At 30.6% G+C, this 12,593-nt stretch overlaps 1 protein-coding gene across 1 annotated transcript in view; it reads right to left on the reverse strand.

Moving 5' to 3' along the window:
* Positions 1-12,238, reverse strand: part of LOC129233692 (major facilitator superfamily domain-containing protein 12-like) — a gene marked incomplete at its 5' end in the record, with an annotated part of 38,605 nt that extends 26,367 nt beyond the window's left edge. Inside the window, 4 exons of the mRNA XM_054867672.1 lie at positions 1,074-1,204; positions 4,349-4,443; positions 8,670-8,849; positions 12,191-12,238. Coding sequence (XP_054723647.1) covers positions 1,074-1,204; positions 4,349-4,443; positions 8,670-8,849; positions 12,191-12,238 — 454 coding nt within the window. The remainder of the gene's footprint in view (positions 1-1,073; positions 1,205-4,348; positions 4,444-8,669; positions 8,850-12,190) is intronic.
* Positions 12,239-12,593: the final 355 nt, after the last annotated feature.

A 12,593-nucleotide genomic window follows, 5' to 3' on the forward strand; every position in this document is an offset into this window, starting at 1 on the left:
TATTTATAACTGAAGTGATCAAATTTTAGACAGGCATTTCAAAATATACAACTCTTTGCCTTTAAAATGACATCTGATTTGTTTAGAAATTTTAATTTTGAAAATTTGATTATCTGGTTGACCTTATCATGGAATTGCCCAGATGATTTTTTTTTTTTTATAATGAAAATTATTTTTTAAACTCTGATGGTTTTGAGCGTCTTATCACACCCTAGCAAGCACTTTTCAAGAGCGTTTTACACCTTTTTTTCTGATGCTAAATGTTTGTTGTCAAACGGCCCAAAGCGCAGGGCGGTAGTTAGGCATTGATAGAAGGTAAGGCATGTGATTTACATGGCAAGTTACTACAAAAAATTTTCGTAGGGTAGAATTTCACACATCTTACCCAGGACTGTCAGAGGGTTAAGTTGACATTTTATTGTTTTTATTTATTTTTGAAAGTACATTTATTCTTTTTTTTTAATAATTTTTTGGCAACAGGGGGAAAACAACTTTTTTTTTTTTTTTTGACATAATGTTTTTGTTTCAATTTAATTCTTTTTGAAATCATTTCAAGATTTTTTTAAAAATGGAAATAATATATTAGCTGCTTTGTTTAAAAGGTGTTACTATTTTATTTGTTCCTTTATTTCCTACGCATCTATTTCTTTAGATGAGCAAGGCATATTTTATTTCTTGAAACCAACTTAAAAGGTTAACAAGTTAAGTTTGAAATAATTTGCAATTTTAGCTAATTTTGAGAAGATTGATCATATACTAGAAAGTCGATATGATGTATGGGAAGGTAGGCTCGTTTAGCTCTGAACAGAATTTCTTGTTACACTGTTGTAACTCCACTTACCACCTAAGTATTTTTTATAGAATTAAAATGCTATTTTTTAGGCAATAAAAAATGCTATACATTTGTATAGCAGCGATTCAAGAATGGTCCAAAGAAATAGGAGAAAGAAAGTTTTCTATTTTTCTAGTTGTCTTCTGTAGCTTCATATAAACCTAGACCAAAAATTTTATTTTAACATAAAAAATGAAAACTTGAAAAATATATTGCCTACACATATTTAGTGACAAATTACCTTCATTCCTTCTCACTCCAATAGATTGTGTAAGCAAGAAACCCAATGCAACTAAGCCAAGTATAACGGCCCCACCACAAGCAAAGACTAGAACATACTTATAATACCATTTGCAGTCATCACAACATGATCTGAAATAAAAACATATACTCAGTACAATTTTTTCAGTGATAAATGATATGATAACAATTTTTATATTTTTGTTAATTGCAAGTATAAAATATTCATTTTCGAAAGTTACTCATAATGTTATAATTTACACTGAGGCAATATATTTAATTATTCAAATTAATGAAGAGCAACAAAAATGTTTTAGATAAATTTTACATTCAAATTGCATAACAAATTAATATCCTTTAATTATATTCATATAATTTAAATGAGCTTTACAAAAGTTTGTAAAAATGAACAGATTTTAATTCACCTGCAACATCCTGCAAAATAATTATGCTGACTTAAATTTATACTTAACCATTTCATTACGTTAGTGCTGGATTTAGGGAGAAGCAAGCCGGGCCCTTACCCTGGTGGAAACTTTTAGGGGCTGCAAATTCAACCCATTTCTATGAGTTTTTTTCTTTATTGAAAATCAATACAAAACCTTTAAGGAGGGCAAGCCCTATAGCAGAATATTCCTCATTGATCTGTGACAAAACTTTTATCACTCAAAATTTATCTGCGGCAAAAACGGCCGCTTTAATCCATATCACACATGCCATACCTGTGTGTGTGTATACATGCATATAATAATAATAATAATAATAAAAGTGAAAAATATTGAAAACACCACACCAAAAGCCTATAGATGCGCAAAGCAGCAAAACTAAAAAGCCAAGTAAATATAAAAAGTATACAAGTTAAATAACAAGTAGTAAACAATTTATACGAAAAATTGTCTGCAGAGAGGGAGAAAATAATCTGTGACGTATGTCACACTACTTTCTGCTACAGGGAAGGTAAATAGAGTGGCAATTCCAAATTTTTGCCCGGCTCAGAAAAATTCAAGATCCGGCACTGAGCAACAGAACTGTACTATGTCAAGCTAATGTCTGGGAAAATACCTTGGTATATAGATATACATCATGATATTGTTAGTTTTCCAAAAAAAAAAAGATATCAGAATAGATTTGGTTCATAGTAAATCAACTTGCACACCTGGCTGACATTTTTTTCTGCTGACTTACTATACATTTTATGGTGCAGAATGTATAAAACAAAGAAACTAGAAAATATAACTGAGTATGAAATCAAGTAAAAATTCAAAAATATAGTGATTTGTAATATTACTTTGTAAACTACAAAGAATTTAGATCAGGGTTGGGTTTTGGACTGTCCAAAACGGGTTTAGGACAGGACAGGTGGTTTTCACAGTCTAAAACTGTCCAAAAGTGTCTGAAACTGTTCAAAAGTATTCTAAAGCTAAATGGGTGTAATCTAATCAATTCGTATTTAGAGCAATACTCGTAATGCATAAATATATATATTAATGAGGTTTAATTATATATATATATATATATAATGCGTATTTGATAATAATTTTCTCCAAAATGTTCATTTGAAAAATATACTTTCAAAAGAATGCTTAAGCTAAAGGGGTATAATCTAATCAATTCATATTTACTGCAATATTCATAATGAATAAATATAGTTATTAATGAGTATTTGATCATATTTTTTCCCAAAAATGTTCACTTAAAAAATCTTTAAAAAATTGGCAATATAACTCTTTTACATAAAAACTTTTTTTTATGTACCAGTTGGTAGAGTTATGAAAAGAAATTCAAAACACTACCAAGACAACTCATTTCAGTTCCATTTATAACGCAAATGTGTGCAATGTTTAGGAGCAAAAAAAAAAACTTAAGTCTTTTTTAATGATTTAATGACTTTTGAAATAAGTTTTACATGATATTTTAAAAAAAATTATTTTTTAAATCATAGATTAAAGAACGATAAACTGATGATTAAACACTTATATTTTATTACTTGTGCTATTCTTTTTTTTAGTTCATATTTCTAATATAATACATTCTGTAACTACAAAAAATTGTAATTTATTGCATTTAAGTCAATTATTGCACTATATTTTAAACACCTTCTTTTGAACACATGCATAAATGTCGAAAAATTTGGTTTATGGGAAAAAAAACCTCATGCATACAAATTTAAATTTTTAATAAAGAATTTAATTTCTATGTAACTAGATTAAAATCAGCTGTATAAATAAGCTACATATATATTTATATTTGAATGTTCCGGTTGAATAAATGTATTAAATAGTCAAAAAAAAACAATTTTGACACATTTTGTTCTGATATTTTCTCACAAAATATATTTTCCCAAAAAATAGGTTTGGACAGTTTTGAACACAAGGGTTTTGAACAGGAAGCTAAAAACCTTGCCAACAGTGCTTTCATTTGCACACATGCATAAACATAGAGAAATTTGGTTACTATTATCAAAATAAATAGGTAAATAAATAAACTCATGCAACAAATTGAAATTTCAATCAAGAATTCAACTCCTATGTAACTAGATTAAAATCAGCTGCATAATAAGTTGAATGTTCGCATTGAATAAGTGTTCAATATAAAACATTACTTTGATACATTTTGTCCTGTTTTTGATGTTTTCTCACAAAATGCAATTTCCCTAAAAATATAGTGTTGGACTCAAGGGTTTTGGACAGGACGGTAGTTTTTACTGTAGGGTCCAAAACCTTGCCAACCCTGATTTAAAGGTCTTTACTAATGATGAAGCTGAAAGTATCTCTATCTGGATGTTCAGAGGATGTCTGGATCTCTGAGACATGCATAGTGCCCAGACCGTTTGGCCGATTTTCATGAAATTTGACACAAAGTTAGTTTGTAGCATGGGAGTGTGCACCTCAAAGAGATTTTTCGAAAATTCGATGTGGTTCTTTTTCTATTCCAATTTTAAGAACAAAATTATCATAAGATGGACGAGTAAATTACGAAACTATCATAACATGCAACTGTAACATGGGTACAAGCCAATTGGCGCGATACGAAATTATCATGTGTGGAACCATAACATGGGTACAAGCCAACTGGCGAGAAAATTCACCATACATTATTTGTAAATACACAGGGGAACCAAAAAAAACCTTTTAATTTTTCTATTACGGGCAAAGTCGTGCGGGTACCACTAGTATGAAATAAAGTAAAAATAAAAAACTATAGTAATTTGTAATACTAATTTGTAAACTACAAAGAATTTAGAAGATGGAGTTGAAATAAATCCATTAAACTTACATGCATGGATGGACATCTTGAATGATAACAAGAGCAACGCCATTTGAAAGTTTATCAACGAAGCTCATACATCCAAAAACAAAAGCAGAGCTTGTCTAAAAAAAATTAAGTTTATATGAGTTGCAGAATGAATTTGAACTAACAGAATTATTCTTTCCATAAAGTAAAACATTTACTTTTGTGTGAAACACGCAATGTACAAAATTTAAATCTCAAAATAGCAATAAACAAAGGAAAAACTGACCGTGGTCTTAAAGCATAGAAAAGTGCAACATGAACTCAGAAAAAAAAGTACATAGAATATTCAAAAAATGGTATAAGAAAACCAGATTTCCTCCCCTTTCAAAAATTTAAGTTTTTTTTTTTTAAATTTATGTACAGCAATTCAAAATAAGGGGAAAAGAAAATATCACAAATGATAAAGAAGCATTCTAGGAGAGAATAAGCATTTATAACACATTTTATGCCGTATTTTTTCAAGCAAGGGTTCTCAAACTTTTAGACATTGCGAACCCCTTTTCAGACCAGAGCCGTGTCCAAGGGGAGGGTTTTAGGGGTTAAACCCCTCCCATTGGGGAAACAAATATATGTCAAATGAAGAAAGTGATTGACTTAAATTAACTTTAATGTGAAAGTCTGCGTTTAGCGCTTCCCCCCCTCCCTTTCTCTCTGAAGTTTTTCTGTAATTTAACTCAGTAATTCTGTATTTTTTTTCTCTTATTCAACTCAGTTGGACCTAAACGCTTACATTTCTTTCTTCTTTTTTAACTTGAAAAGTTTTACATTCCAGTCAAATGTTATGTAATTTACAATTGTTAAAGCTTTATCGACTGAAATAATATTTTCGAAACACTGTAGTGGTAGAACCGCTGAATGAGCTACCAATACAAAGCATTAATATTGCTTATTGTAAGGAAGTAATGATGAATTTGGCATATGCTGAGCTATGAAAATGTATTGGCGATTGTGTTTAGTAATGTAATTTCCATCTACAAAAAGCTCGTTCTTGTTTAGTTTACAAGTAAGAACGTATTAAGCATTATTTCAGAACATAAAATCTGATGTACAGTAGACCTTCATTTTACGCGGGGGTTGCGTTCCACGAAAATGCCGCATTAATTGAGACCTAATACTAGTGTTAAATTAGGGGTTTGGTTCGCTAGATAACAAAATACTTCATTCCAGTGATGACTAATTATATAATAAGTTTAATGTATACTTATATCGACTTTTATACACAACATGCATAATTAATTTCGTGTCCTGTTTATAAAGATGAGCTGGCTATGATTTTTTTTGGAAGTCATCAAGAATTTTTCTCTGTAATTCTTTGCAGAGCATTAACGCATCCATGATCACTTGCGTCATTTCCAAGATAGAATTTCTTTCACTAAACAATCAGAAAGATCGATTTACGCGGGGGGGTTAGGTCCAACGGAAATGTCGCGTAAATCGAAAACCGCGTAAATTGAGACCTAATAGTAGTGTTAAAAAAGGGGTTAGTTCCCGTGGATAAAAAAAACTTCATTCTAGTGATGACTAATTGTATAATAAGTTTAATGTGTACTTATATAGATTTCTATGCACAACATGCATAAAGAACACAAATAAATTTCGTGTCCTGTTTCTAAAGAGAAGCTGGCTATGATAGTCTTTTGGCAGCCATTAAGACTTTTTTCTCCTTTATTCTTTGCAGAGCATTAACATAGCCATGATCACTTGCGTCATTTCCATGGTAGCATCTTGCTTCACTAACAAATCAAATAGATCTATTGTCTAGGAATGGCTCAAAAAATTCATTGTGAACGTTTTTGGTTATGTGTCACCGACGTCGGTATCCTGGTTGATTTTGACCTCCTTTGTCACTCCTGAAAGCTCTTCTTCCAGTGAGTTCTGAACTGTGTGAGTTTAATAACTTTACTTCTGGAAAGAGCTCTGGAACCAATCGTATAAAATGTCTCCAGTGGCCCAAGCTCGATTATTAGCACGCCAAAATGCAGTTGATTACGCGTAATCTGCAATGTTTAGGAGTTTGGATTTGAAAGAGGGAAAAATTTTATCTGTTTGCATTGCCGCATCCACATAAAACCGAAACTCATCCGCGTAAAATAAAATAAAGGTGTCAAATCTTAAACCGTGTATAACCGAAACCGCGTAAAACGAGGGTCTACTGTACATTCTACATTATAAAAATAATTTGTGAGAGTTTTTAATTCTTGTTGCAATAAACCGCATAGTAAACAGGTTTAATTCAAAAGAAACAAACACGGTTTGGTTAAAGTGAACCTGTAAAATAAAGGAATACTTTGGTTACCTGCCAGAATTATCCTTCTAGGGGAAGGGGAGGGGGCAGCAATACTTACAGGTGTATAAACGCCATACTGGAATTGACAATTTGTCGTAAAACTAAAGGTTGTGAGGGGTTGAATCCCCCCCCCCCCACACACACAGGTAAGATTAAAACCCCTCCCTTTATGAAAATCTGGACACGTGCCTGTTTCAGACTAAATATTTTGGCGAATCCCCAAAGTTTTAACTCTATCTAAACCCTAAAACAATAACTAAAAACCTACATAAATGGTTAAGTTTTATCCTTAGAAACACAAGTAACTAGTAAAAAAAAAATGAATTTTTGTCTTTTGAATTTTTTTATAATAAGAGAAATTAGTAGACCTTACTGATTTTTTAATCTTGCAGTAGTTTTATGACAGTTATTGACCTATTACTGTGTTTTTAATAAAACACAGCAATAATTTTCTTTAAACTTTTCTTCCACATCTTGCGACCCCCTTGGTACATCCTGTGACCTCCCTGGGGGTCACAGGACAACTTACCGTTTGAGAACCCCTGATTTAAAGTATTAAATTGTATCTCTACTGAATGCCATTTTCCACAAAATTAAGAAGATGTGGAAAAGTATTCAAAAGTTTTTCTAAATATAAATTCAGGATTCATCAATTAATAAACCCTGGAACTCTGGCAAAGCTCCGGAAAAGATTCACCCCCGAATAAAAAATCGCATAAACTGGTTTATAAGGATTAATCCTTTAAGGACTGCATGTGGTTTCTCTGAATCTTTAATAGACTTTGGCTATTTGAGGACTTGAAGAGTTAATTATGTAAATTTTAAGGGGTGCACCGAATATCATATTTTGTTGAATAATGAATACGAAATATTTGGTTAAAATTCGATCCAAATATTCCGGCGAATACCGAATATTTCGTCAAAATTTTTTAAAACTATAACATTTGAATTTTACACCATTTTAAAATAGAAAATATTTATCTATTTAAGGAAAGGTAAATGTGTTTCTGTTTAACATCATACATTTCTCTACACACATTAAGTATATTTATTACTTTAAAATAAATCATTGCAAAAGAAAAAACAAATTTATATAGTAAATGGCTAATTTAGTTTATGTTTATTTGTAATCCTGCATAAACGGATAGTTAATTTCTACCCTTATTTATGACTTGACAACTGGCAAACATACTAACATGTTATGTAATGAGTAATCTTGCATTTACTTCAGATACAAAACCGAATTGCTTAAAACATCATTAAATTACAACTTATTCAAGTATGTTGGTTATTTTTAGTCCTCTTGGTAACTGGTAAATGATTTTATCATCATTAAAATTGAGAAATGAAATTCAAACATTGCCAAATATTTTAATTTTTTGTCTTTGAGTGAAAAGGGTTACTAAACTTTGATTACAATGATTAATTTCAATTAGGTTGTTTTTAAACAACATTTAATATAGTTCATATGGAGTAAAAATTAAAAGCAAATAACAGTTAAAGTTAAGTAGAATAATAAATTGACTTTATATGTTTACTACTACTTAATATTATGACTTTTTTTCCTGGCTACTGTGTCATGTTTAAATTAAATTGTAATAGTTAGGCAAATGTAATGTGTCATGAGATTCAAGAAAAATTAAAAAGCAACAAAATTTAAATGTAACATTTGAGTGTTTTCTCTTACAATAAATTAAAAAAGTTCAATTAATTCACATTCAAAGTGTAATTAAATTAATTACACTTTGAATGTGATAAAATTAATAAGAACGCATTTTTATTAACTTTGTAGTGTAGTACTATGTTGTAACTTTCATATAATGTACAAAAAATAGTTTTTTTTTACTGATTATTGAACATTTAGATTCGTTTACTGTTTGGTTGCCAAACACTGAAATATGCGGCTGAACCGAATATTTGGTTCGACTGCCAAATATGCAGTATGTTGAGTACCAACTGAATATTTGGTGCATCTTTAGAACTCTGTATAATTAAAGAAATTGTGTGTTAACTTACTGTGCTATTTGCAATAAGATCTGAAGTAATTGAAAGAGAAATTATCAAAAGGGTTGAACCAGCAACACCAATGAGCGCAGCTACACCATAAATCTCATAAGTACAAAATTGTTCACCAGCACCATAAAATATCCAAATGCATGATGACATTGCTAAGGAACTCCCCAAAAAATATGTAACCTAAAAAAAAAAAAAAAAAAACATAACAACAATTTAGTAATATACATTACATCATCATTTCAAAGCAACAATTTTGAATTTTAAGTAGTACTTTTTTGAAGAAGTACTTCACATGGTTGGTTATGTTTCAAAAAAGCTAAATTATTTTTTCTTTTTAAACTTTCTCTTACAATGTGACAACTTTTACTCATTCGATGTAAAAGATTTTTTCATAAGTTTTTCCTAGACATAAAAAAAAACTTTGAAACTGAATCAGAATTTTAAATTGTTTTTCTTCATTAGACACTGAGGACAATTTCAACACTGATGAGAGTAGTTAATTTACTATTAATATAAACAAGGAAAAAGAACAAATTTGAATGTGATAATTGTGGCTGTAGAGTCCAGAGTCGAAGAATTAAAATTTCAAAAATTGGAGTCGGTCCTTTTCCCTCAAAGTCTGTATCTATGATAGTTCTTGGGGAGACAGAGTTGGAGTCAGGCTGATTTTGGAGTGAATTAGTCGAAGGCTCTAAAACTCTTGGAGTTAGAGTTGCTCTTCTTTCTTCTGACTCCAAAGCCCTAGTGATAATTACACATAAAGCATACATCGTTGCCTCAGAGCAAATGTAAGATATCTTACTGTTGCTCTGAGGCAACAATGTATTAGATATTCTCTATATCATTAGTATTTTGAACAAATGTACACCAGTATAGACTGTCACAAGAAGGAACAGTAAAGAGATGCTGATTTATGAAGATTATGTAGAAAAAGTATTCCTGCTAAGTGTCTCTTTTAAAAGGGTTCTGCTTTCAGTCTCCTTAATGTCAAGTGTTGCTTTGTTAACCTTTGCTTTTAGTTCTTGTTAGACAGCCTACATAAATTACTAATTATAACCATAACTGTATAGCAGAATTCACTATCTCTCTCTCTCTCTCTTTTTTTTTTTTTGAAAACAACTTAAATTTTAACTCAGTCCGTCAGTTATTTCTGAACAAATTTTATGCTTATTCTTTCGGATTTTTGTAACAGTTCTGCACATTTTGCTCACAAATTATTCAAAAGAAAATTTGGCAACATTGGTGCATGCAGTTAAACATTTAGTAAAAATACTCATAGTTTGGCAAATACCAAGCACTTTTACATAGTTACTGAATGATACAGTTTCTACCGTAGTTTGTTAAGTTTCTTGAAAGGGACAGTGTATTAAATAGAACACTCAGCTTGTTGTACCCCAAAAAGTTTAACAGTTTTGTGTTTCTTAAAAAAATCTCTACAATTCTTCAAATACACATGTTTTTCTCATACAAATCAACACAAACAGTTTAACTGACCTTACAAAGCGACTTTATCTTAATATTATTTTAAGCATTACTTTTTCACAGGGTTGTCCCATCCCCCCCTCCATAACACACAACATAAATTTGTGGTGAGTTACTTTTTTTTGTGACAAAATCATGGTTGAAATACCTGTTCTTTACTTCCCTAAAGTTTTAGGATAATTTGTCAAGTATTTTTCTAGGCATTCAATAAAACTTTATAATCTTAAAAAGTGACAGGTTATGTATGGCAATAGAGGAACTTAAAATATATTGATATGCAAGTTTGATTTTTTTTTTTTTAAATCGAGGACATTTAACACTTTGAAGTCTATGCCCGAGCGTCACTCGGGCTGCCATTTTTGGTGAAGGGAATTAAGCCCGAGAGTCTCTCAGGTCAAATTTTTCCTCTCTTAGGTATAAAAGTACAAGTTCTATACATTTCTAACCTTTTTAGATACTATTTACAAACCTTTTACTTTCAAAAAAAAAATAGATGGCAGCACCAGCAGAAATAACTACATGAATCGTGATGGAATACGGGTTAAAAAATTCGAGTTCAGGGTTCATACCCTTTAGGCAGAAAAAAATTCAAGCACTTTTCAAGTACTTTTCAAGGTAAAAAATTTTGTTTTCAAGGCAATATCATAAATTTGTACTAAAAATATCGTATGCAGATTTCATTTACTACAAACACATAGAAATAAGGCAATAATACAAAAAAGTATAGAAAAACAAAATTGTTTTTTCTACAATGAGAGACGCTTTGATGAAAGATCTACTCCGTTGAAAGTCTTTCTTAAAATGTTTGAAAAGTTCGGTCATAAAGAGAAGTAGATACCAAGAGGTTTAATTTTGAGGTTTTTCAAAGGTTCCAGCAGTCAGAGGTTTGTATATTTTCTAGAATCAGCAAATTAATACTTAAAAAAAACCCCTTTCATAAGTGCTTTTAACTTTTATGGGAAGAAAGTTCCAAACCCAAGTTCAATGGCATTGCCAGAGAGGAGTTTTGAAGTCACTCCCCCCCCCCCCCCCCGGTTTCAACATTTATTTCCAATAGCTATACAGTGTTTTATTACAATATAAGGGCGGTTAGGACAAAAACACTACCCAGAAAGTTATTTCAGTTTGCACTATTAAGTTCTAAAAATATTAGGTTTGCAAATCATTTATAAGTATGCAAATCAATTATTCATATGTATTTATTAGCTGTTCAGCCAATAAGGCATTTCAACTGTCCTCGAGTAAATTTAAAAATTAGGAAGTAAGAAAAGTTTATGAAAGTCCACAGTCCAGTCTCTACACCTCAAAATATACAAAAGCAGCTTAAGCAGTGATAAATACTCTGAATGCAAACTTGAGCCTATTCAGCTTTCATTGATTAACTTGCAATAGACAATTAATGTGCAAGTTCAGATTTATAGAGCCATATTTCGAAATTGAAAAGATTCAAAAGAAGTTCACATGTATTATGACAAAAGTAGTTTTATTTTGGGAAAAAATGGGTTACTGTTGAAATTAGAATTTAAATTTAGAAAGGCAATAATATTCAGGTGTAATTGTGATTTGTGAGTTCATAAAAAATTACCTGAAAGTTTCAAAGAGCAAAATGGGGCGGGGGGGGGGGGGGAATAATTTTTAAAACTAAGACCCCTATTACTTGAATATACAAATGTACAACAATAACTTTTGCTATGCATACAATTCATAAAATAGTTTATTAAGTCAAAATATTCTGCAGAGAAATACCATGCCCAGTGCCTGTTGATAACCAGCAACAGGCACTGGGCCTAGCTAGGCTGGTACTGGTCAATTTATTAGATCCAAATGAAGATGAATGACCCTCCTTAAGCTATCTACCCCCTTTGCTGATTAAAGCCTCTTTCAGTAAGCTCCAAGTACCCACAACCTTAATAAAGTAGTAATTTTGAACATTTGAGGAAAAGGGGGAAAATTTGAGATGTAAGGAGGTAAATGCATAAAAACGAACTACTACTGGATTTCAAGTGAATAATCATAACACAACCACCCCTGTTATACACCTTATTTATTTTAGCAGACATAAAAAAAAATGATGTACTTATAAATAAAATTATATAAATAAACTTTATATTTAAAATACAAACTTTAAGTCAATTTGTTAGGTGCTCAACTGCTGAAATTTAAATTTTTTTAAAAAAAAATCTGTTATGACCAAAAATTAGGTAAAGATAATCATTCAAAATTGCAAAAATAAATAAGCACATAAATAAGGTAATAAATTCTTTAAACTCTTTAGTTATTAAAATAAAAAAATAAAATAAGCTAATCTGATGTAGCAGTGTCAAAATAACTACTAATTGCCAAAAATATAAAAATATTTACAAAATGCAAAAGGATTGAAATCTCAAACAAGGGAAGCAAATTTTCGCGAATTAAGTTTAATGTTGTCATGTTTCCCATAAA

The sequence above is a fragment of the Uloborus diversus genome, unplaced genomic scaffold (genome assembly GCF_026930045.1).
Source record: "Uloborus diversus isolate 005 unplaced genomic scaffold, Udiv.v.3.1 scaffold_631, whole genome shotgun sequence".
Classification (NCBI taxonomy): domain Eukaryota; kingdom Metazoa; phylum Arthropoda; class Arachnida; order Araneae; family Uloboridae; genus Uloborus; species Uloborus diversus.